This window comes from Acinonyx jubatus, chromosome B4, assembly GCF_027475565.1.
Source record: "Acinonyx jubatus isolate Ajub_Pintada_27869175 chromosome B4, VMU_Ajub_asm_v1.0, whole genome shotgun sequence".
Classification (NCBI taxonomy): domain Eukaryota; kingdom Metazoa; phylum Chordata; class Mammalia; order Carnivora; family Felidae; genus Acinonyx; species Acinonyx jubatus.
In genome coordinates, this window is record NC_069387.1 from 25,908,866 (window position 1) to 25,933,336 (window position 24,471).

The following is a 24,471-nucleotide window of genomic DNA, read 5'->3' on the forward strand; positions in this document are numbered from 1 at the left end:
GTCTCCCTCTTGGCTGGCAGGGCAGGTCAAGCTCTCTGAGCCATACGTCAGTCTGTCATTTGGAGCCTCGGTACTTTGGTGCTTCCGTTACAGTGCTCAGCCAGAGGTTCCCGAAGTGTGGTCTCCTATCAGCAGCCACCTAGGAACTTAGTAGAAATGCAAATTCTCAGGCCCAACCTCAGAGTTTCTGAATCAGGAACTCTGGGGGAGGAACCCACGAATCTGTTTTAACAAACCTTCCAGATGATTCTTCTGCTTGCTCAAGTTTGAGAACCATTGAACTAGGTCTTGGAGCCTCTGCAGAAACCAAGAACAAGGGCCCCTTTAACAGCCTGTTACTCATCCTTCACAATGTGAGCGGGCAGGACAAAGGAGGCTTAGAATTCCAGACCCAGGAGGGACGTGAGAAGCCATTTGTCCGGTTGGCTCATTCCATAGCTGAGGATTCTGCAGCCCCGAGGGGTCAAGCGAGATCTGACCCCAAACCAGGCCGAGAGGTGATGTCAAGACGACTCAGTCCGGTGCTCTTCTCCTCCGTCCCATTTCCCTCTTGTGTCCAGATCACAAATGCCATGCAGTTGCTACTCAAAGAAGGGGGTCCAGCACAGAGAAGCAAAGTCAGGTGGAGAAGCTTGGCTTGGTTAGACCCACTTACCTCCAGCCCAGAGGGCAGGACTCCAGGGGAAGTCATGGCTGCCTTCCTTGCTCCTGGTCTGGAAGATGAAGTTATCTGCAGGTTCTTCGTAATTGGTGGCTCTCCCGTCCATTGTCCTCAAAACACAAATGAGGTATGGACTTCGGAGGCCCTGAGGTGTCTCTTCCAATGGAAGCCACTTCCCTGATTGGTGTGAAAATTCTGGCTGGTAGGAAGGCTGGGATTCCTAGATGTTTCTGCTTATGCACTTAACGAGCACTGAGGGTGAAGGTCAGGGATCCCATAGAAGATTTCTGCAGAGGAAGGCCAAGTTCTGAGCAGAAGGGGCCTGCAGATACAATCAAGCCATCAGGGAAAGCAATCACTGACAGCTGCCTAGGCAGGTTGGTTCCTGCAGCAAAGACTGACGCCCAAGAATGACCCCAAAGCTCATTCCCAGAAATCCTCTCTTCAGGCTCAGAGGACCTGAGAGAGGTTTGGGAGCGGCAGTGATTCAACCCACTTATAAACAGCCTTTGTTCTCAGCAGTCAAATGCCTCCCTTTCTCTCTCTCTTTCTCTCCTCCTTTTCTCAGTCTCCTTCAAATTACTCCATTTGGCAAGAGGTGATTTTACCTTATAATATGGCCGAAATGTTTCTATGGAATCTCAGCTCAGAACCCCAACAAATTTCCTTCTGTATCTTTGTTCAAGGAGAAACTGACCCCGATTTACCAGTGAATGCAATGGCCCCTCACACCTTCCCACCTTTTGGATGGGCCAGAAGGTCGTGCCCTGAGCCCTGAGTCTCAGTGCAGCTGGTGTGACCTTGGAGAGCCACGTAGCCTTCTCTTGGTAAAATCAGAGATGGAAGTGATCATTTTCATGATTTAATATAAACAGTGGCTGGCATGGCCTCATGCAGCTCTTAGTACCCAGAGGAACTGTGTGGTTAATTTCAGCAGTCGAGACTGGCAACTCATGTAGAGTTGGAGACTGAATTATCCTGTTAGACCCTTGGCTTTGATCTTGACCCAAATGAGAGTCAGATTTTCATGCCCCATGGTGGGAAGAGTCAGGTAGCTCCAGACTTCGATACAATACTGCCATGCTTGGTTCTGGGGGAAACGTCCATCACCCATCTTTTGGTGGAATACAGATCAGGAGGGGAGGGGATTTTCGCTGAACTCATCTGTGTGGAGGGTTTCTGTCTGTTTGCTTTTTAAAGCTGGAGCTGGCCAAAAAAAGTCTGTGGATTTGTCGAAACAATGCACACATTTAGACTTTAGAGATTAGGAGTCATGCTCTGTGGTGGTTCTGTTCAGTTAACACAGTTCCACTGGAAAATGTTAGAAACCAAGGAATGAACCAAAGTCTTTGAGAGTATGGACTCCTCTGCGGGGAGAGTCCTGGCTTGCCGTTGGGTGACACAGGCAAGGGTGTTTTGTTTAGAACAATGGTCACTGTTGTTGTCCACGTCTTACCTGGAGTTGCAACCACCACCTTCTCCTGGCCTTACACACAGAGAGAAGCCTGTTCATTGTTGTCCAAAGCCCTAAGAAGATTCTGGAAATAGGGCTCACAGCCCTCTTACTGAGGTCACCACATGACACTGAGACACGGTTATTAAAATATTGACTCGGAATCTTCCCCTCGGTGACCTCGCTACTTGCCCCGACAGCAAATCACAGCTCCTGTCTTCCCAGCTGGGTGCTCCTTCCCTCTCACCACAAGGGGGCGAGAAAGACATGCCACCGGCCAGCTCCCTTCCACCCCCGGGGGGATGTCCACCCGACAGGGGAACCGACTCTGGGCTGCAAAGACCAATGCAATACACTCTCCGAAAAATAAAAGTGACCACAGATGTGCATAATCTAGTGCTGGCTTGGGGGAAAAAGGGTTACCCTGGTGGGAGTTTTTTTTTTTTTTAACCCATTTTTTTTTCTCCAGAAAAGAACACATCAGTTTAGGTCACTTTAAGGATACATGGCTAAGAATTCAAATGTGTGATAAAAGAGTGGGTCTGGTGATGGGGAACAGAGGCCCTGTTCCCAGAGCTGTTACTCTTGCTTCAGGACCATGTGATGTGCAGGACATCTGGGAGGGATACTGGGGAGGACAATGCTTTCAAGAGAAGCGAGCCACTAGGCTAAGTTATGGTGAATCTATTCCTGGTTTCGGAGTCCAGTTCCAGGCACACCTCGAGGGGTACTTACCAAGGAACTTAAAATACTGTGCTAGCAAAAGCTGAGAAAATAAATCTACAGTTACATCATGAAGAAAGACAGGAGACCTACGTGGGTTCTTTCTCTCTTTCTCCTTCCTCTTTTTTTTTTTTTTTTTTTGGTCTGGAATGAGGATATGATATGAAATCACTTACGAGGAAGGTTGCAAAGGCCTGGTGAGCACAATTTGTCTTTATTCCCATTGAAAGTCAAATCTGTCCAGCAGTCAACTGAAAGAAGATGGGCAGAAGGCATTGTTTAGACACTTGTCAGGGAAGGGATATAGAATGCCTTTTGGTGACACAGGCAGTACAGGGTGGGGAGAATCTGAATCAGTTGAAAGTGGTTTTTGAGATTTTCTCCTTGGTCTTGTACGGATCCCAGCCTTGAATTAAGACCATCTATATTTACGTAGCTGTCTTCATGTGGGCCATCTGCCCTTTGGAGGCTATCATTTCCTGCCTGTGAACCAGTCTTGTTAACGTTAGTTAAGGGCTGTGACTAGCTCATACTAGGCTCATTTTGTACATTAGAAAGAGGCACCCCCTCAAGCAGGCACAGCCAGCTTCGGAGTACACAGCCAAGTCTGAGAGTCACAGCTGAGCCTCAGCCCTCTCTCCCCCCCAACGCCCCCCCCCCCCCATCAGGGGGACAGCTTCAGTCTTGAACAGCTCTGGGCAGCCCAAGTTCACTCTAAGGTCCTTACTCCTTAGATGAGTTCCAGCGCCCCGCATTTTTCCTACTTTTGGAAAATGACACAGCGTCGTCGTCTTTAATATTTGAGCTGTAGCTGTAATTAGAGCATCTCAGTGTTGCAAGGGACGTCAAAGTGTCACCTGCTCCAACAATTACTTCACACCCCCATCCCGGGACTTCATCTCCGTACTTGGGAACCACACGGTCTCTTCAGGATGCCTCGTCCGCCTCCGGGTGGCATTATTGCTAGGAAGTTCTTCCTTATTTGAACTCTCCCTGGCGACTTCTGGCGGGTGTAGCCGGCACCCCCTGGTCCTTGTTATGCCCTCTGCGATTATACAAGCAAGTCTCTCTCTCTTTTCAATCACTGAAAGTCTTCCCTTCACATTTATCGTTCGATGTGGTATTACGTGCTATTACTTACCTGATTGCTCTCCTTCATCAAAGGCCTTTTAAGGTGCTACACTGTGCCTTGAGCTCAGGCGTTTCGAAATGGTCGGATCAGTGCAGCCTCCAGTACAACAGTCATCCTTTGGAGCTGGACTTTTAAACATGTATTGGCACCAAGTTGCCCGCCGGAACCTTGTGTTATTATTCACATCTGTTTTGAAGAAACAACGCTTCTAAAGGACCGATGGGTCACCTGGCTGCCTTGTGAAGGCCTCCTCAAAGCATTTCTTGAAAAGCAGTAATTTTTATTTGACTTGCTGGAGGAGGTAATGTCACTTGCTGTGTTCCACCCTGATTTCATTTTTGAAGCTGTCTTTCACCGAACTTCGAAATGGTCTGCGAGACCATTCTCCTGGTCGGTGTCCGATCAGTGACAAAACAGCTCTAGCGAGATGTAACGATGTTTGGCCCCAACCACACCCTATGTTCATGTGCTTTGTTTCCCACGTGGCTTATCTTCAAGACCCCACTTAAGTTCCGGGGTGATGCTGGTAGTAATGGTGGGATCAAAGCGAGATGATGACAGAGTTGTTTCCGGCCCTACCGACCCTAGCCTGGGGGGAATCTGCCCAGACCAGAAGGGTTTGCGCCCCCCCCCCCCCCACACACACAGCACCCCTTTTACTATTGGGACAAGTCCGTGTCGCTGGACTAGTCACAAGTGAGAGAGGCGGCGGGGCGAGGCCGAGGACCGGCGGGTGAGTCAGGCAGGGGAGCGCGGCCGGGCGGCGCGCACCTGAACTTGAGCGCGGCCCCGGGTGGGGCAGCTGCAGAGCCACGAGGGCGGGCGGGCGGGGAAGGGCCCGGAGAGCCCCGCGGGCGTGGACTCGGCGCGGGAGGAGCCGAGCGCCGGTGCGGGTGCGTCCGGGTCGGGGCTGGGTGATGTAAAACAGAGCGGAGCTGCTTGGCGCCTCGGCCCCATTACCTCCAATTATAATAATTGGTGCCTCTCTGCCGCGTTTGCTTTCCCCCCAGGGAGCTCGGCTGCGTCTCCCGGTTTCTCCGCCTCGCTCTCCCGCTCCCGGCCCCGTCCGTCTGGCTTGGTCCGCCACCCCCAGCCTCGCCCTCCCCTCTATCCATCTGCCCCTCCTGGACAGTGTCCCCGCGGGGCCGGGGGTGGGGGTGCTCCCTGGAGCCGACACTGAGTCCCGTTGATTGGCCCGAAATGGAGCTGCTGCTGCTGTGCTCTTGCTTCTTTCTACCGAAGCTTCAGAGGGCCTCGTAGGCCCAGGTACCTCTGGTTCCATCCCAAGAAACTGGGAACCAGGGCAAATGGGCGGAGCCTGGAGGTAACCGCCCCCAACCCCCTGGATCTGTCAATGTGGAAGATTCCCCCTTGGCCACCGCCCATCCCCATCACCCTCTGCCTTTTATCTCCTGACTCTTGCCGGACTTGGGCTGAGTGTTGGAAACAAGAAGATTTTAGACCTGATGGGGCTTTTGTTTGTACATTACCTCTGACAAAATAAATAAATAAATAAATACATACATACATAAATAAGTAAATAAATAAAACAAAAACACGGATTCTTTTCTCTGCATGACCTACATCAATCAGGGGCCGGAACTCACCTATGTCCAGGAAAACTGTGCTGGTCTCCACGGGATGATTTCAAGGATTAGGACAAAAGGAATGTCAGCCGCACCCCTCCCCCCCCCCATTTCCTCCCCTCTTTCTACAAAACTTTGTTAAAATTAGTCACCTAAAAGAAGGATGGCAGGATTGGAAGCATTTGGAGGGCAGGAGCCTCTTGAGCAACCTTGCTGATGACCCATAAAAAAGAGTATGGCTCATGGGACAGTTCATGGCAAATACATCCACAACCAATCGGGATTTTACTGGGAAATGCTTCTCTCTGACAGTGAGGAAGCAACACCAGAGTTCTTTGAAAAATGCAATTGACTTGGAGACGGATAATCTTTCAAAGGAGTCCAATTACAGGTTAGAAGATACTTTTTGTGTTTGCCCGATGACGAGGGGCATGAATTAGGGCTCCTTCTTTAGTGAGCAGCTACGTTTCTCGTATAACGACAACTTAGCCGACCAATTTGTCTCTGCTGATTCTTAGACTAGCAGCCGTCGTGAGAGCTAACCTGTGTTGGCCAAGATCCATGCTGTGTTTACAGAGATATCACCACCCTGCCAAGACTGGACTGGCAGTGCCCTCATTTCTACTTCAGATTTCCAGCTCCGGGGAGAAGAGAATCCTGAAACCAAAGTCCCGACGCTACCGTAAACGTGTTCGAATGAGTGAAAAATAGATTTGGATAAACTCGTTGTTTCCAAGGAAAATCACTGAACGTTTCTGTAGGGTTTCACGGCTAACATGATGGCATCTCAAGTTACTCCCTCAGCAATCTCTGAGACAGCCAGGCCACTTAAGCACTCTGGTCCTCGTTTTCTAGGACAGGAAACGGGCACAGAGGGAGCAGTTGAGTTGCTGGTGATAACACCCTGAACGGTGGAGCATGGGTACCAATTCAGGTCTCCGTCTCCCAGGCGATTGTTGTTTCCTCGTCCACAACGTTCTATCATTTCCATTCAGAATTCACTCGTTGACATTAATTCAGTAAAAAATGAAATTTATTCTGGATGACACTGTGAAAGGCATCAAAGGGAATAGAAAGCAGAGTAGAGGTATTTTCCGGTCTTTATTTATAATCTCTTCGAGGAGCCAGAATGAAAAGAGAAGTATAGTAACTATTGTAACCATGCTGCTTCTTTAGAAAACTCTTATTATATTCCTGTGATTTTATGAGGAAAAGCTAAGCGGTATGATGTGGAGCGGGGAGAGGGGGAGGACTGTAAGGAAGCAAATGACTATTCTGGCTGTTTAGTTGAGAGTTGATACGTTTTGTTCACCTATTACGTATAGACTGCAACACCATTTGCTCATAGACATGTCGGCACCTTGGCCTTGAATATCCAAACTACACGTATGGGATAAGCCAGGTGATTATTCACCCCAACGACCCATCTTTCTCAGGAAACTGATTGAAAAGCTCTTTCAGTTGCCACAGTCAACTAAAAAGACAGGATATTCAATATTGTTGTATATTAAACATAACCCAAGAGTTAAAGATGGTCCTTCTGTCCTTGTTTGGAAAGGTACTGAGTCTTAGGCTCTATAGATGGGCTGCCTTCATTTGGTAACATGGTTATTTTATCTATCTGTCATCTATCTATCTATCTATCTATCTATCATTTTTAAGCAGGCTTCATGTCCAGCATGGAGCCCAGTGCAGGGCTTGAACTCATAATGGTGAGATCAAGAACTGAGCGGAGATCAAGAGTTGGTCGCTTAACCCACCGAGCCACCCAGGTGCCCCATGAAGTTTATTTTTGATGACAGCAAAACACTCAAGTGGCAAATTCACACTAAATCATTTAAAGGAACTCACTCATACTTTTTTATAGCAAGTTAAACTTTATATGTGTGTATCATATCTATAATATAAGCAGGTATATGTTACGCTTTATGTTGCCAGCCTGTCCACCCACCCTTCCTGCTCTTCCTGGCCCACAACCTTGATGAGGGGCAGCAGACACATTTTATATCAGCCAGGAGCGCTACCCTAGCTGAACAGACTGCAAAGTGCACATTTTGGTCTCTCCGTAAGCTGAACAGCAGCCTGTGTAACCTGCATGTCAGATTCACTTAGGAGCTGGAAATCCAGAAGCCAGAGGGTAGAGGTAGTGTGCCACAGGGACAGAAGGAGCATTGCATCTGTGTAAGGGATGTTTATGACTGGGGGGGGGGGGGGGGGGGGGGAGGGGGGAACCATGCAAGCAGAAGTTATGAGAGAGTAAATACTAGAGCTAACAAAAGGATGCTGGCTCGCCAGTAGAGAGGTGGGAAGAGACAACCCTGAGAAAATGAGACCCAAATCTTCTCATTTCCCATTCCATGGACACTGGCTTCCCAGCAAGATAAGTAATGCTTATCAATTACCAATTAGCTGTATCCCTACAATAAGCCTATTGTATCTGCACAAGAAACCCCTCCTGAATCAACTAATCTTAAGTAGGTCTCTCTTTCTTTTCATTAAACAAGTCTGACTGAACAGCGTACTCTAAATGTGCATATTTCAAATGATGTCTTTGAGATGCCTGGCTAAATATATAGGTAGGTGACATGAAACTAGGAATGGGACAGTGGAGAGTTATTTGCATTTAAACAAATTCACAGCAGAATCGGAACTTGTTTGTTAGGTGGCCAGGTGGAACAAAGGAAGATTATTGGATATGGGGGTGAATGCATTATAAGTTCTTCCCTGAATATCAGGGAGGACAAGAATTCTGTTCAAGCAAAAGTCTAAATGGTTGGGTGTCTAATGAAAATATCAAAGCTGAATTCAGGTTTGAATGTGAATGTTTAAAAAAATTGTTTTTAATGTTTATTTAGTTTTGAGAGAGAGAGAGAGAGAGAATGCAAGCAGGGGAGGGGCAGAGAGAGAGGGAGACACAGAATTTGAAGCAGGCTCCAGGCTCTGAGATCAGCATAGAGCCTGATGCAGGGCTTGAACTCACCAACGGCAAGATCATGACCTGAGCCGAAGTCAGACACTTAACCGACTGAGCCACCCAGGTGCCCCTGAATGTGAACATTAAAAAAAAAAATTCAAAAGAACATAAGCAAAGTACTGTCAGTTAAGGAGATAGAACTCAACAATACTGTTCACTGCATTACTGAACAGCATTCAGGGTCAAGAATGTTCCTCCAATTAAGTAGCAATTTGTTTAAGGTAATTTCTCTGTTTAAAAAAATTTTTTTTAACATTTATTCATTTTTGAGAGACAGAGCACAAACAGGGGTGGGGCAGAGAGAGAGGGAGACACAGAATCCAAAGCAGGCTCCAGGCCCTGATCTATCAGAGTAGAGCCTGACACAGGGCTCAAACTCATGAACCCTGAGATCATGACCTGAGCTGAAGTCAGATGCTTAACCAACTGAGCCACCCAGGTGCCCTGGTAATTTCTCTGTTTTAAAGGACTGACTTACCATTTTAGTTATAAGAACCAAAGTGGGGGAAAAAAACCTGGTTATTTGACATCAGGTAGGCAAAACTAGCAGGCTATTGAATAATTTCTATAAGTTTTACTGGCTTAATTACATTAACATAAATGAATAGAACAAAGGCTATGGCTTATGGTCAAGGATCATACAGAATATATTTGATGCTATTGGATTATAAATGATACTCATGGTTAACTTCATAAGGTAATGTTCTTTAACCAGGGATATTTCTTACTGTATTCTAAACATTGTTGCTTTCACAATTCTTAAGAAAACTGGGGCACCTGGGGGGCTCAGTCGGTTGAGGATCTGACTCTTGATTTTGGCTCAGGTCATGATCCTGGGGTCGTGGGATCAAGCTCTGCATAGGGCTCTGCACTGCTTATGATTCTCTCGCTCTTGGGGTGCCTGGGTGGCTCAGTGGGTTAAGCATCTGACTTCAGCTCAGGTCATGATCTTGCAGTTGGTGGGTTTGAGCCCAGTGTCAGACGCTGTGTTTGAGCCTGCTTCAGATTCTGTGTCTCCCTCTCTCTCTGTCCTTCCACTGCTCACACTGTCTCTCTCTCTCTCTCTCTCTCTCTCTCTCAAAGATAAACATTAAAAAATTAAAAAAAAAAAAGATTCTGTCTTTCCCTTTGCCCCTCTCCCCTGCTCACACAGTCTCTCTAAAATATAAATAAATAAATAAATAAGTAAATAAGTAAATAAATAAATAAAATTCTTAAGAAAACCTTAACTCCACAGACACTGCAAGGTTTATTTGTAAGACCCCATAGTGTTTTTGCTAGCTTGCAGGAAAATGGGCATTTCAGAATGTGGCCTTAAGTCTTCTTTCTATCACACTACCTCCTGGACTCTGCAGTCAGTTCATTTTGGAAAAAAGGGGGGAAAAAAAGCAAAAAAACGAAAACAAAAACACTTCACTAGACAGCCATTCCTGTAGGCTGGGCTAATCACTCACCTTTGACTCCATTCCAATGAAAGTAAACTTAGTTCTGAACTCCTAACTTCTACTGAGAACAAATGACTTTTTTAAAAAGCTGCTACTGGGAATTCGAAGTGTTATCTAACCTCTGTGGATTGTTAGTTGGTAGAAGAAATGTTAGATTCTATCCCTAGACTGTAAGAGTTGTTTGTATGCTAGCCAGGGACATGAACACAACGGTTTCGCTCCGAACAAAATGTACCAAGAGTTATTTTTCATCTGCATTGTGAAGAGAGAGTCATTACTGAAAATGGGGATCACATATAACCTTGGAAAACAATGGCATTATTTGAGTAAGCAGAGACTGGTATTTATAGCTGTGTTAACAAAACGGGTTGAACCTACACCACCCTTTTTTTTTTTTTTTACTATTTATAGAAAAAATGAAATTTAGAAAGTTATTCTGTGGTGTAGAACTACCATACAAATGTGCCATAGCGGCACGTTGTGATTATATACTTATATATAATATATATAAGGTACCTAATACATATCCATATGTCTGTGGATAAAACGTATCTAGAACACTCTTTGAAGGTAATAATAGTAAACTATTATAACTTTTAATATTATTGTTAGGTCTAGAATCAGCTTTCTGTCCTTAGGCATGCATAGCTGATTCCAGCTTATATTTTCGTAATTCCCTTCAAAAGAGTGAAAAGAATTTTGGTCACTGAGTTCATTTCTTAATTTAAATTTCCAAAAGACATTAGCTTTTACTATTTTCTCCTTACCAACCTATGTGTAGGAAAGTAATAACTGAATTATTCATAAGACGCAAGTAAAATTCTATAAAGAAGCAATTTGCTTGAGTCTTAAATTGAATTACAATTGTTACCTATTCTCTCAACTATGAATATGGCCTTATAATTGACATATTATCCATAAAATAATTTTTACTTTCCACATTGATTCAAACACTCTTGTTCACTTAGTTGAAAAGTCCATGTCTGCTCCAAAACCATTAGATAAAGCGCAGACTTGTTTTTCTTAAAACTAATTTCTGGCCATTTAAAAAGCCTGCCCATTAAACTAATAATAAAAACAAAAGAGCTGAAATCATTGTCTGAAGAATGAATCATACATTCTTACTCTGTGTTTGAAACAAAAAAAGTAGATATCCTGGAATGATGAAAGTCACAATGAATTCAATAAAATACAAGTATCGTAGTTCACACCCTTTGGGTTGAAGTAAAAGAAACTTAAGTAAAAAGGGGAACTTACAGGGGCACCTGGGTGGCTCAGTCAGTTAGGCATCTGACTTCAGCTCAGGTGATGATCTCACTGCTTGTGGGTTTAAGCCCCTTGTCGAGCTCTGTGCTGATAGTTTAGAGCCTGGAGCCTGCTTCGGATTCTGTGTCTCCCTCTCTCTCTGCTCCTCCCCCACCTCACTCTGTCTCTCTCTCTCCCTCAAAAATAAATAATTTTTTTTAAAAAGGGGGGAAGGGGACTTACCAAGGTGCCTGAGTTAGCCTTAATATGGAACCTAAGGACCCGAAGTGACACCATGTGACTGTGAATCCATTTGGACTTACATCTTTGTCATTTTTCTCTTTCTTTGCACACAGGTGGATTCGGAATTTGTATGTCTCCTATGAATTGGCCTCTACAGATTGACCAGCATCTCTGGCCAAAGATGGAGGAGAGAGAACTTAATTGGCCCAACTGAGATCATGTGACTACCTATGGCTAGAGGGACAGAGGCCCCTGGTCTGGCTGCCAATGCCCACTACAGAGAAATCGGATATTCTTTGAAAGGCACTCAGAAAGTGTTCACTACAATAGAACTTTCATCAACACATCCCCCAGACTGCCTTCCATTAAACAAGTATTTATTTGCATTACAGGTAAATCTAGTTATTTCCTGGTGCATCTCTGCCCACTCCTTGCTTCACATTTTATGTTCCAACAACAAAGAATTGCTCGCAGTCCCAACTCCCTATCCCCTACTTACCACCTATATCCCCCAATGCAATCAGTAAATTTCATGCCTAAGTTCCCATGGTCCTCTATGCTTGTAATGGTCTCCTTGCAACTCTCTTTGTTCTTTAGGAGTCATGCCTGATGTCACTGCTTCCAGCAGACCTCATGGACTTCTTTACCTTCCTGTCTAGTTATCTCTTCTTTCTTTATGCAGCATAACATTGTGCACATAAATCTCTATCATCGCCCCACTCCATTGTTAGTGATTTACTGTTTAGGTTCTGACATCTTTATAACCCCAAACACTGTGCCTGGCCTATAGTGGGCGCTTCAAGATAGTTGAATGAATATACTGTAAAAGCTTCCTTTTAGCTAATGATGGACTGTTCTAGAGTTAAAAAAGAGTGTGTCCTTACATGAAAAGTACTGTCTCGTGAACCCCTTAGAACTGTTAACTTGTCAAAGAAGCAGATGTCAGGAAGTTCTAATCAGACTCCTCCTCAGGAGCAAGGGTCAACCCACCATTTGAGAAATGCCTGCGGGTTACCTGGTGCTCCAGCCAGGGTAATTTGCCCCTAAAACTTCTCCCATCTTTTTTAGATGCAATTTTGATCTAGTGAAGTAATGGACAGCGCATCAACTTATGAAATTATTTTATTTTTTCTGCATATAAACATTATTTTTTAATGGCAATTTCATTAACTGTATCCTGTATCCTCTGTGAACTTTCAATAAGTTTAATTTACAAGGTTCACCTTGATTTTCGGTCCTCCAGACATGTACATTTTTTTCTTAGTCTTAAAGGTCATTTCTGTACAATAGTCCTAAAGGGTTTGACTTTACATCTCCCACTTTAGAATTAAATGCTTTTTTCCTCCTCCCCCTCCTCCTGCTGCCTTGACATTTTTATCAGGTAGGGAAATGTTGGCTGATCCTAAAAGGAAATTTCGCAAATGGTTGACTTGTTAATCTCAGGTTATGGGAGGAAGGGATACAAGAGCATTCCCTCGGATCAAGAGTTTTAAGTTGAATTTCACCTCCTAAAAACCAAACCAAAACAAAACAAACCAACAAAAACAAACCAAACAAACAAAAAAACAGCACAACCTCCAGGAACGCCTTTGGGTACGTTGGGGCCCACAGCCCTGCAAGTCCTAATAAATGAATTAGTATCTCAGAAAGGAGATCACTGCGGGACTGATATTGATCAGAGTCAGCCGGTGTGTTTGCCTGCGATTGTTTGGGGGGTGGTTAATTGAGTGTCAGTCTCGGCCAGTGTCGTCTCTCTGGCGCCGGGTGCTTTTGGATTTGCTAATTTTCGTTAAGTGTCTCTAGCCGGCTACTCGTCCCCTGTCTACCCAGGAGAACTTAGCGGCTCCCACTGATCAACAGTCTGTCTGTCTGGGCTTTATTGATTACAGGGCAGGCGGCTCGAGGCGGATGCGCTGAGAGGGAGGGGGCTGGGGGAAGGCAGAAAGCAGACCCTAGCGCCCGGCCGCCCCCCTTCCGGGGTCCCGACGGAACCCCCTCCTTGGCCACACGCAAGCCAGGAGGGTTGGGCAGGGGCGCCTTGGCCGTCGGCGCACGCCGGGGGACCGCCACTTGTTCCTGGGGTTCCTAAAGCGCGCAGCGTGGCCCGGGAGGGCTTTCGCAGGCGGCCGCGCGGTCTCTCGCGCGTTTCGGGGGCAACAAAAAAGAAGCCCGCCCAAGGCTGAGTTGTGAGGGTCTCGGTGTCGAGTGCCAGAGACAGACCCGGAGGCCGGGATCGACCCCGCGCCTCCAGAAGGTCACGGACGCGCAGGCATCCGCGAGGGGGAGCGCGGGAGACGGCAGCCTCCCAGCCCGCGGCCCCAGACGCCGGCGCCGCCCGGAGCCGCGGGGCAGGTCCCTCCTGGCCCCCCTCTGGGCCCGCCTCCTAGCCGCAGGGATGATTGACTGGAGCCTGGCGGCCAATCGGACGGCGCTGGCGCTGCCGGGGCGGGGCCGGGGGCGGGGCGGTGTCTGGCCGGCTCCCGGCGCGGGGCGCTATTTACGGCGCGGATCCCGGCCGGCTGAGGCGGGCGCAGGCTGGAGCTCGCGGCTGGCGGTCTCTGCGTGCGCTCGGGGAGCTTCTCCCCTCGCGGAGTGCCCGGCCAACGCGGATCGAGGCCGGTAGCTCACGCGGGACTGCAGCGCCGAGCGGAGCCGAGGAGCCGCTGGCTGCGGGGTCGGGTCACGAAAGTCGTCTGGGCTCCTCCGCGCCCCTCCAGCCGCGCTCCATGCTCCGGCCGCGGCCGGGCCCCTCGCCCTGTTGCTGACGGCGCCCGCCGCCCCGGGCAGCACCCATGCACTGCGCGCTCCGGGAGTCGTAGGCTGCAGTTGCGCCGCGGCTCCGGGAGCCGGCGGGGGCGCCGCGGCCGTGGGGGGCGTCAATGGATCGCCATTCCAGCTACATCTTCATCTGGCTGCAGCTCGAACTCTGCGCCATGGCCGTGCTGCTCACCAAAGGTGGGTGCCCGCCGGCCGGCCCGGGGCGCGGGCTCCCCTGGGAGGGGCGCGCGGGGGTCCCGGGCGGCCGCCACCGCGGGCCTTTGAAGGCGGCTGCCAAGGCTTTGTTAGCGGCGGGCGAGGTTTCCTCCCGCGCTGGAGCCCGCAGGTCGCGACAAGTTGCCTGTTCTTAGAAGTCGCGGCGGTGGCTTCGCGGCCGCCCCCTCGGGTGTCCCGGGCGCGGCTCGTGGAGGTGGAGTCAGACCTCAGGGCAAGTGCTTGTCACAATGTTTTTGGAAGTCCGTCCGTAGCGAACTTCTGAACGTCTGCAGCCGGGGAACGGGGCGGTGGAGTGCGCTGGGCCGCCGCCTCCCTGCGCACCCCGCGGGCGGGGGTGGCCGGGCGGCACCGCGTTGGAGTGTGGGGGTGTCCCCGCACGTCTCCACGTGCGGCCCTGTCCGCCACTGTGGCTTTGTGTGTGTGTCTTTGTGAGCCAGCGAGTGTGCGTGACTCCCCGTGCGAGAGTAGGTGCTCGAAGTGTGTGTCTCTGTGCAGGAGTCTGTGCTGTGTGGCTTCGCGGTGGCTGGGACGAGTAGGCTCTGTCAGCGGTCCCACTTACCGCTCACCTCGTATTTTACACACTACCAAAAAAAAGAAAGAAAGAAAAAGGAAAAGAAAAGAAAGAAAAAGAGGCACAGGTCAGGGTCTTTATTTCCCCCTGCAGGCTTTCGCCTTTCAGGTCGAAATAACCAGAACTCCTAGATTTCAACGTTACCCTCCCCTCACCCCCCCCCCCCAACTCCATGAACTCTACCTACTGTTGTGTGAACAGATAATTTTTTTTTTTTAACTGGGAAGCGTTATTTCGCTTTTGCACCACCCCCCTTCTGTAATTGCCATGTAGCAGGCATGAGGTTAAAGGATAAGCTAGCCCAGCAAGGATGATGTGCTACAGTATTTATTTATTTTGGAAGGAAGGGTGTAATTAACCCTAAATAACAGCCCTGGTAGCCTGCAGAGGGGAGCCTCCTGGCCCTATCAAAGGCCGGCAGAACAGGGAGGGACTGAGGCTGACATGAAGTCACAGATACCGAAACTATGTGCCTGATAATGATATAATTAGGGGATCAGAGATTTCTGACTGCTGCGGACTTCAAAAGCTTTAAAAGAAGCCAGCAGTCTCTCCTGTAGCCATCTTGACTAAAGCAGACATTTTTGTGTAATCACTACATACAGTAACAAGAAAGGGGGGGGGGAAACAGAAGAGCATTGTTCACTGTTTTCAAATACCAGTCCCCTTTTTGGGCCTTTCGCATGCCACAGGAAGAAACTTTATGAAACGACAGAAATATAGTTTTAATACAGTAATACAAAAGTCCATTCAACTTGTTCAAATGTGGCTCCAATTAAAAAAAAAAAGTTGTTAGAACTTTCGTAGTTACCTGTCAAAATTTTATTAGACTGTTTTAGGTCATGGCAAATATAGCATTTTAAATAGGCTCTCATAAACATTTAACTTTTTTTTTTTCTTTTTCTGTGCTAGGAGTGAGGTGAATAGGATCAGAATGGACTTTTCATCTGTTTTATTTCTACTTTATACATGGAATTTGTTAGACTAGGGATATGTAGTCCTCCCCACCTAGGAGTGGTGACCTTTATGCAAAACATCAAGATTGGAAAGAGGAGACAAAAACCCAGCCAAAGCAGGGTTCCAGCCCCAAGGTCTTCCCCGGGTAAGGGACTTGGGCCCAGACCCGGGACAGGGAGTGCAGATTTAGGATAGGAGAAAGACCTCCAGCTTTGGACGGTTAAAAACTCCCCATTGCCAAAGATCTGTGTTTAGCTGGCAGGTTTTGTTTTTTTGTTGTTTTGTTTTTTTTAAGAACCGAAGCATTAGCAGCCTCTGGTGAAAACTGAGCACACCATACGGTGGCCTGGAATCTGGACAGATAATTAAATGAGACACCTTACTCAGGCATTCACATTCAGGGAGAGGAGGAGGAAGAAAGGAGAGGGTAGGAAGAGGTCTATAAAGCCACAGTCCCTGGTGTTTAATTTCAGAGCACAGGTTTCAGTAACTAGACAGAACTTCAGATTGGGGAGCCGGGAAGGGGTAGTGTGCCTAAGTTCCGTTCTGGTAGCTTTAGTTGTGACACACGACAGTGACCTGAGTCCACTGTCAGATATGGTAGTAGGGATAGCTCGGAGACCCAGATTATTTCAACTAGAAATTGATGCTAAAAGCCTCAGGGCGCGCATGCAGCAAAATGTTACTAGTGACTTGCAACTCCCCAAATAAGTTTTATAAAGGAAACTTTTAATCACTTCCTGGAGAAAAATTTGAGGTTTCCTTAAGGATTTTTCATTCAACCAGGGGAGGATTTTCAGTTTCAACGTTTCCCCTTTTAGATCCCATGTTGAATTACATGTAAAACTGGGGAGTTAAGGGGTGGAGAAGTTAGCTTTGCCTTTTTTTTTTTTAATACCCGCCACCCCTCCTCCCGCTCTCCCCCCCCCCCCCGCCCCCAGTTTTATGACTTTCCATTTGGGCTGAAAGAAATTGACTTTGGCAAGCAAACCACTAATTGTAAACTGCCTAGTTCCTGTTTTACAATATACTGACTAAAAGCTCCTCTGCATGAAAAGATCTTTATAGGCAAAGTTTGCCTTTTCTAGAGAGGTTGCAAATAGCTGCCCAGTTTCATAGTTTTAAAACCTCCTGACCGGAGCAATTTCTAGATTGTTGTGTTTCTAGTTAATAACTTTATAAGGTGTTAGCTAAAGCTCTTAAATCTTGGCACAGCCCTTTAAGGTAGTAAACAATTCAGTAGTTCCGATCAAATATTTATACTGACAAAATCAAAAAGCCTAGCATTTTTATGTTGTATGGTCACGTAGGATTAAGATGAATAAACAGTGTAATTTACCTTACGGTAGAAATTATCGTGATGATTGTTTGCCTTCAAAACCAACAGTAGTATTTTTAATTCCTTGCTAACTCATCAGACGTGGCTGAACTCTGATACTCTGCAATTGGGATTAATACATTTCTAAAATTACATTGAACTGGATTGAAACTTAAGCACCTAGGGCTTTTCCAGTCTACCGGGGACTGCCCTTGTAGGCGCTCAGCTGAATATTCTAAAAGTTAGTGCCTTTGATCTTGGCGATTTAGCAGTTGCTTAGAGGGATGCGTTATCTGCCCCCTGAAGGAGTGTGACGCAATTTCTCACGTTGTTTTCAGGTGAAATCAGATGCTATTGTGATGCTGCCCACTGTGTGGCCACTGGCTATATGTGTAAATCTGAGCTGAGCGCCTGCTTCTCTAGACTTCTCGATCCCCAGAACACAAATTCCCCGCTCACCCATGGCTGCCTGGACTCTCTCGCGAGCACAGCGGACGTCTGCCAAGCCAAACAGGCACGGAACCACTCTGGCACCACCATGCCCACGCTGGGATGCTGTCATGAAGATATGTGCAATTACAGAGGGCTGCAGGATGTCCTGGCTCCTCCCAAGGGGGAGGCCTCAGGTAGGTGGAAGCCCTTTCTAACCAGAACGCTTGCCTGATCTACGGGCTTGTGGCAGCCGCGACTTGGTGTGCCTGCTCTTGATTTTGCTGTGAATGTAATTAGAGACACCGGAGGGAGAGGCATGGCTGGGTGCAAAGATGCATCTCTGTTGAGTCGCTTTTATGTCTGCCTGAGCATTAGGTGTCTGTCTACATGATAGGCTTTGCTTGGTTTTTCTACACGTTCAAGACCTCAGAAGACCATTGCTCTTCAGTAATGACAGTCTCTAAACACCTGTTTTTTGTAAGCCTCTGGGCATCGTGTTTGCAACATTCATTTTCTGAAAGTTGCCGAGGTCACTGTAAGCTTCTTTTAGATGGGGTGCGTCGTGCCAGACGGATAGATGATCGTAAGTGTCCAGTCCACAGGAGGGGTTAACACAGTCTCCTCGTTCCTTGTACTCCCTCAGGACCAGGAAACCGGTATCGGCACGACGGGAGCAGGAACCTCATCACCAAAGTGCAGGAGCTGACCTCTTCCAAAGAGTTGTGGTTCCGGGCAGCGGTGATCGCTGTTCCCATCGCCGGAGGCCTGATTTTAGTGTTGCTTATCATGTTAGCCTTGAGGATGCTTCGAAGCGAGAACAAGAGACTGCAGGACCAGCGGCAGCAGATGCTGTCGCGTTTGCATTACAGCTTTCACGGACACCATTCCAAAAAGGGGCAGGTGGCAAAGTTGGACTTGGAATGCATGGTGCCCGTGAGCGGGCACGAGAATTGCTGCCTGACCTGTGACAAACTGAGGCAGGCGGACCTCAGCAACGACAAGATCCTCTCGCTCGTTCACTGGGGCATGTACAGCGGGCACGGGAAGCTGGAGTTCGTATGACAGGGCCTCATCCGCACCCAAGTTCTCGGACGCTTTGAAGGCCTTGAGTTCTGCTGGACAGGAGCACTTTATCTGAAGAAAAACAAACTCACGTCATCATCTGGGAGAGACCAAATGACCTCTGCGGACAGAATCTTGGATATTTCTTCTGAAGGATTATTTGCACAGACTTGAAGGCAGTCAGCTGTATTCTTTGCTTTAAAATTAGAAAAAGCAAAGAGAGGACTGTGCACTCACTGTTACCAGGGTTATTTGCATCTGCGCGAGCTGGAATCGAGCACCTAAATAAACTGACATGTGCTCTGTGTCAGCTCCGACGTCCTGATTTATTGTAAAGATTTAAAAAATATATCTATATTTTTTGTCTGAAATTTAGCCGTGTCTTGTCATAAATTAAAAACAAACTAAGTGGGAAGTGTAAGAAACGACACGTTCATTCCACAAATGAAGATCTGTTGTTGATTCTACTGTTGTTGATTCTGATAAGGTCTCCACTCTAGGATTGGGCTTGACTTTTGTTTTGTTTTGTTTTTTGTTTTGAAACAAGACCAAGATCTTGTTCATTCTTACTTGTGTATTTGTAATTTTCTCACAGCGTGGAAAATTTCCAAAATTTCCAAATGTGTACTGCCCATCGTTCAGTGTCTCACCACCCCCCCCCCCCATTTTTTGTTAGGACAGTTCTGGTTTTTAGCTTTCATCTGCGAGAAATCTTAGACTTATTTATACCAGGTCAGATATGATGGATCAGTATCTGGAGTTGCCTTAGCAAAGGTAATATTTCTCAGCTTACTCCAGATGCTCTGGAATGCTTCTTTTTAAAATGTGTCTACCTCCAACCCCAAAAGGAAAGCCAGACCAAACCCACTAAAGGAAACTTCTTCTCTAGTTCAAGTTAGTCATTGTCTCCTTTTGCTGTTGATTAATTTATCGGTTAACTTTGTGTCAAATCACGTTAAATATTGTGGACCCCAAATTAGCCAAACTTGATTGTATCATGCTCCTAGTTTGCAAACCTTCCTTCAGCACAGTGTTATGCTAACTTGTTTTTTTGTTTTGTTTTTTTTTTACCTCTCAATGTTTAGAAAGGGTTTCAACAGTGAACGTTATTTGTATCAATTGAGATTTAAAGAACACACAGTACCACTGGGACCCCCTGCCCCTGACATTGACTTCAGCCACTGATAGACTGTGTTTCCATTCCTGCAGGACTTTTCTGTCTGGCAACACTTCTCAGGCTGAATTTAAACCCATGCTGCATTTGCATATTTTTCCCCCAAATAGGTCTTTGTTATCTTACACGTGAGAAGAATTTGCCACAATTTGCCACGTAGGATTTTTTTTTCCTCGATTCTTTTGTATATTTGAAACTTCTGCTAAAAATTAACCTATAGTCTGCATATTTGAGTATGGGGTTGTCTTTGTTAAGGGATTCTTTGTGTGTGTGCGTATTTGGGGGAATATTTTATGATCAGCATAATTTGGATCCCTGAAGACAGATGCAGTAGCCACGTTCATGGAAGAATCTGAGTTGCAATGACTAGTCTAAAAACAATAACCTAGATTATTTAATAATTGGTAGACCACAGCCCCATACAAAGTAGGCTACGGAATAAATACACATTTTAATAAATGGCAGCATTCGTATTGTGCTTTTTGAGAATTACGGTTCTTGCATGCGTGGTTTACAGTTTATAAAATGGGTTAAGTTTTGAGGAGTGTCACTTCTTGAGGGAGCCACAGAATTGTGGGGCCTAACTGTGCACACCTGTCTAGGGAAGAGACTTCACTGAAGTTGCCAGTCGTTGGGGTTTCTACCCTCACCTGCACTTGTAGCTCCAGATCAAATTACAGGAGCTTCGCAGCTTGAAAATGAAGACTTCCCGCTCCTTTGCCATTCTCCTTTTATGCACAGCATCCTACGAGCTCGGTGATTCTTCTGGGTAGGCAGTGTTTGTATTAGCTCTGTGTAGTTAGTTTTCCCCTGCTGGCCCTGCTGTTATTCTCTATTCACCTCATTTCTTCCAAGTACCAGTTAACCAGCAACTCGGCAATTCCTTAAATAAGGCAATGAAGGATTTCAAGTCCTGTGTTGGGGGTGCCTGGCTGGCTTCGTTGGTAGGGCATACGATTCCGGATCTCGGGGTTGCGGGCATTGGGTGTAGAGATTACTTAGAAATAAATCTTTAAAAAAAAAAGAATAAAAAATAGTCTTCTATTTTGAAACGCTTGGAAACCAGGAAACTCCATCCTCCAGGAAGGGCCTGGGTCTCGGCTGGTGCTGTGATCACATTTTGTGGAAGGTGAACGTCGAATGTCTCCACTTCCGTGTTCTGTGTTCGCTGACCTGCCTCTTGTTCCTTCTGTAAACTCACGAGGCGGTTGACACCTCCCCGTTCAGTGGGGTGGTGGCCCTGTGCCCGCCCCCCCCCCTCCCGCCCTCGTGGGCAGACTGGGTGTCCCGGGTGCTAAGGTGCTAGCCGCATAAGAGACTGGCCCTGTGTCTCTTCCTCATTACAAGCCCTTTCCCCTTCATGGTTAGTATTCATAAATACTAAATGAGATATTTATTCACTTGTATTTGCACATGCCCTCGCCACCAGTCTTAAAAGTCAGATCTGGGCAGAACTTGGCCTTTCGACGAAAATATTACAGGCTTCTCAACTTTGATTTTTACCAAGAACTAAATATAGGTGCTCCTTTTGCTTTCCTCTGAGAGGGTGGAAGTTGCCAGGCGCGGAGATAAAGGGCCCTTCATGAAATAACTACCTACCTGATTCGGTGATGTAAGAAAGGTGATGACTGGTGTGTTGGTTTTTCCCTCATAGAGATGTTTACTGTTACTCTGAGGTGACAGTACAAGGCCGGGCTGACCAGGAACAGCCCTTGTTTAATATTGACATAGAACTCCCCCCAAAAGTAATATTTTTTCCAAGTGGAAATTTGCCCAAACCGGAGACAAATGGGACCAAATTTGCCACGATGTTTCTATACCTACACCCCTTACGTTCTACCCCTTTGGAAAAAATGGATCCGTACAAGGCTCTGTCTTTTATGTTCTTCCCCCCCTCCCCCTTATTTTGAAGGATTCAGAGGCTTCCTAGAAATTGACTGGGTGTCTCTAATTTCTGCTGAACTGATTTTATTAAAAACACTGCACCATAGGGGGTTTGACCTTCTAAAATACCAAACATGTCTGCTTTAGAAAATCACAAAGCTCTCCTCTGAAGAGCTCGTAAATCTGGTTTCAATATGGGTTGATTATAGGCTAAAAGCTTGAAAGCAGTGACATCTAGTATCATGAGTCTGGAACTAGCCTTTTTGGGGCCAGGACAGATTTTTTTCCTTATAACCTCTAATTGGTCCTCTTCTCTGTCTCGGCCCGAATAACGTTAAGCCTCTGAAAGTTACACGGAACGATGAGGCCCAACTCATACAGGATAGTAGTGGTCAAGTGCACTTTGGAGTCTCACAGCCTGGGTTCCAGTGCTGCCATTGCCTCTACCAGCTGTGTGAACTTGGGCAAATTACTTGAGCTCTCTGAGTACTCAGTTTTGTTACCCATAAAATGGGGGCGATAATCTCTATAAGATTATTGTATGGAGGTATAGTAATTTCTATTAATACACATGAGCGTCTTGAGTGAACCAGAGTGGCCCAACAGAATATTCCTCAAAATTTGAGAGCTATTGCCTTTCCAGTGGCTATTTACCTGACTGTAGTATTTCGGATCGTGCATACTCGAGATGAACTGCAGAATGCATATAGCATTTTTAATATTTGTTTTTAATTTATTGCTTTTAGCCTCATCTACTAATGAGATATATAATTGTTTCCTTTTGGGTTAATCTGGTGGCTACTGATAACATTTTGGTTTTATGTACCTATTTGGGGTTGTTTTGGTTTGTTGTTTTTGGTAGTTGACAGAATGAAGTGCTGGAATTTCAGCTGCTCCTGGTGGTTAATCCAGTGAGAAAGTCAAGGGAGTCAGTCACGTGGACAACAGATACTGTTCCAGAATCACTTGACCAGATTGTGTCTGATTGATACACTCTAAACAAGTACCACCATCAATTATAATTGGCCTCATAAAGGCTCCAAACAAAATACAAATAGTTCCACAACAGGTTTTTAGAACTGTGTGAACGTCTATGGGGGGGGGGGGGGTATGGGGTGGGGAAGGGTGTCCTAGTTAGTGAAAAATCCAGTTCATTTCCCTAGATGAAATTAATTTAGTCAGTGACTCTGTGGGTCACAAGTGTAATGGAAAAAAGGACTGTTTTAGCCACCAACTCACTCTTCTTCCCTCTCTTCATTCTGTCAATGTTGTCCTCACTCGGCTGATTTAAGAAGGCAGGCCATTGATCTGAGAATTTGAGATCCAATGAAGTAACAAAATTAAACGCGCTTTCAAAATTTGACAACTCTTTCTTTGGAGTACAGTTTTCGACCCTGAACATGTCCTGGCTAGTCGGCTAATGCTGTAGCCCATTTTGGGGTGTGATGGCGTAATTCACCTGTCTGCCATCCTGGAAACTTGGAGATAGACCTGGGGAGGTGTCGGAGACGGGGGTAGCCAGCTAGGGGCATACTGCTTGCGACATAGTGGCGATTTTCCAATGGATCTGCTTTGGAGAGTTTCAAAGTACGTATTATGGGGGAGGCCTGCCAGCCATATTTCTACAAACTTTCGCCATTCTATGAATATTAAAAGGGATTCCAGGAAAGGCATTGATGAGCTATCCTGGGAGACACTTTGGATAAGCAATTACACAATATCTCAAGGCATCCATCCATCATTCCTCAAGACTTCTAGGAGATTCCTTCCATCTAGTGTAGCTAGTAGCCAGCTGGCCTGTTGGAGGCTCTTTCAGATTACGTTTAGCAGCCTGTATCTTGCAGATCAGACTGATGTTGGATTAACCTGAGCAGAATCCTGAAGAGCGGAGTTGATAACTGTTTCTATGTATATAAATACACGTACGTATATAGCATGTATACCTATGTGCCATGCTAGCTGAACAGTCTTTGAAATCCTGGACTCATTTTCCATTGAACGAGTTTTCAAGGCAGTGTGTAAGCAGATGTTGGAATTTGTGGGAAGTCAGCAATTTGTTTTAGACACGTGAAGACTAAGTTCGTTGTGATGAATTAATAAAGTCAGAGGCTGTTGTGTAAATTCACTGTGAAAGCTCTCATATTACAAACCTAATGGAACAAAAATTGTTTTAGCAGTTAAAACCAAGAGAAATACAGAAAGCTCTTTATCCCTGGTCTCTTCCCCTTGGAATTTCCCTGGGGAACTGATGAGGACAGTGGAAAAACACCACACTTCTAAAAGCAGTCTCTTACTTTTCCAGTGTCGGGAGTCCACGCCGAGGCATTTCTTTTCTTTCTTCCTTTCTTTTTTTTTTTTTTTACTACATTTCGTGGATGTGATTTTGATACCCAAGACTTTCACTCACAGTTGCCTCGCTAAATGGGGTATTTCTCACCCGGATTTGGGGATTAAACTGTGAACTCCCAGTGGGGAGGGGCTGGAGACCAATAGCCTTTGTAAATTGCTGTGATCCAAGGAGAGAATGAAGTGAAGGGAGGATGAGATGTCTGGCAGTAAGCATCTGAATCCAGGCTGTCAGTAAATAAACAAATGTCTTTCTCTTTGGTGTCCCCAC

The 24,471-nt window shown here is 46.4% G+C and overlaps 1 protein-coding gene across 1 annotated transcript; it reads left to right on the forward strand.

Moving 5' to 3' along the window:
• The first annotated feature begins 13,951 nt into the window (after positions 1 to 13,951).
• Positions 13,952 to 19,167, forward strand: BAMBI (BMP and activin membrane bound inhibitor). Its single transcript, XM_027073723.2, has 3 exons — positions 13,952 to 14,417; positions 17,641 to 17,928; positions 18,378 to 19,167. The coding sequence occupies exons 1-3, from the start codon at positions 14,342 to 14,344 to the stop codon at positions 18,794 to 18,796; spliced, it is 783 nt and encodes a 260-aa protein (XP_026929524.1). The 5' UTR covers positions 13,952 to 14,341; the 3' UTR covers positions 18,797 to 19,167.
• The last annotated feature ends 5,304 nt before the right edge of the window (positions 19,168 to 24,471 follow it).

Excerpts from the sequence above, each read along its gene's own strand:
- BAMBI (XM_027073723.2), top strand. The coding sequence starts at position 14,342 with ATGGATCGCCATTCCAGCTACATCTTCATCTGGCTGCAGCTCGAACTC. Across the intron at positions 14,418-17,640 it reads GGCCGTGCTGCTCACCAAAG|GTGAAATCAGATGCTATTGT; the intron begins GTGGGTGCCCGC and ends CGTTGTTTTCAG. Across the intron at positions 17,929-18,377 it reads TCCCAAGGGGGAGGCCTCAG|GACCAGGAAACCGGTATCGG; the intron begins GTAGGTGGAAGC and ends GTACTCCCTCAG.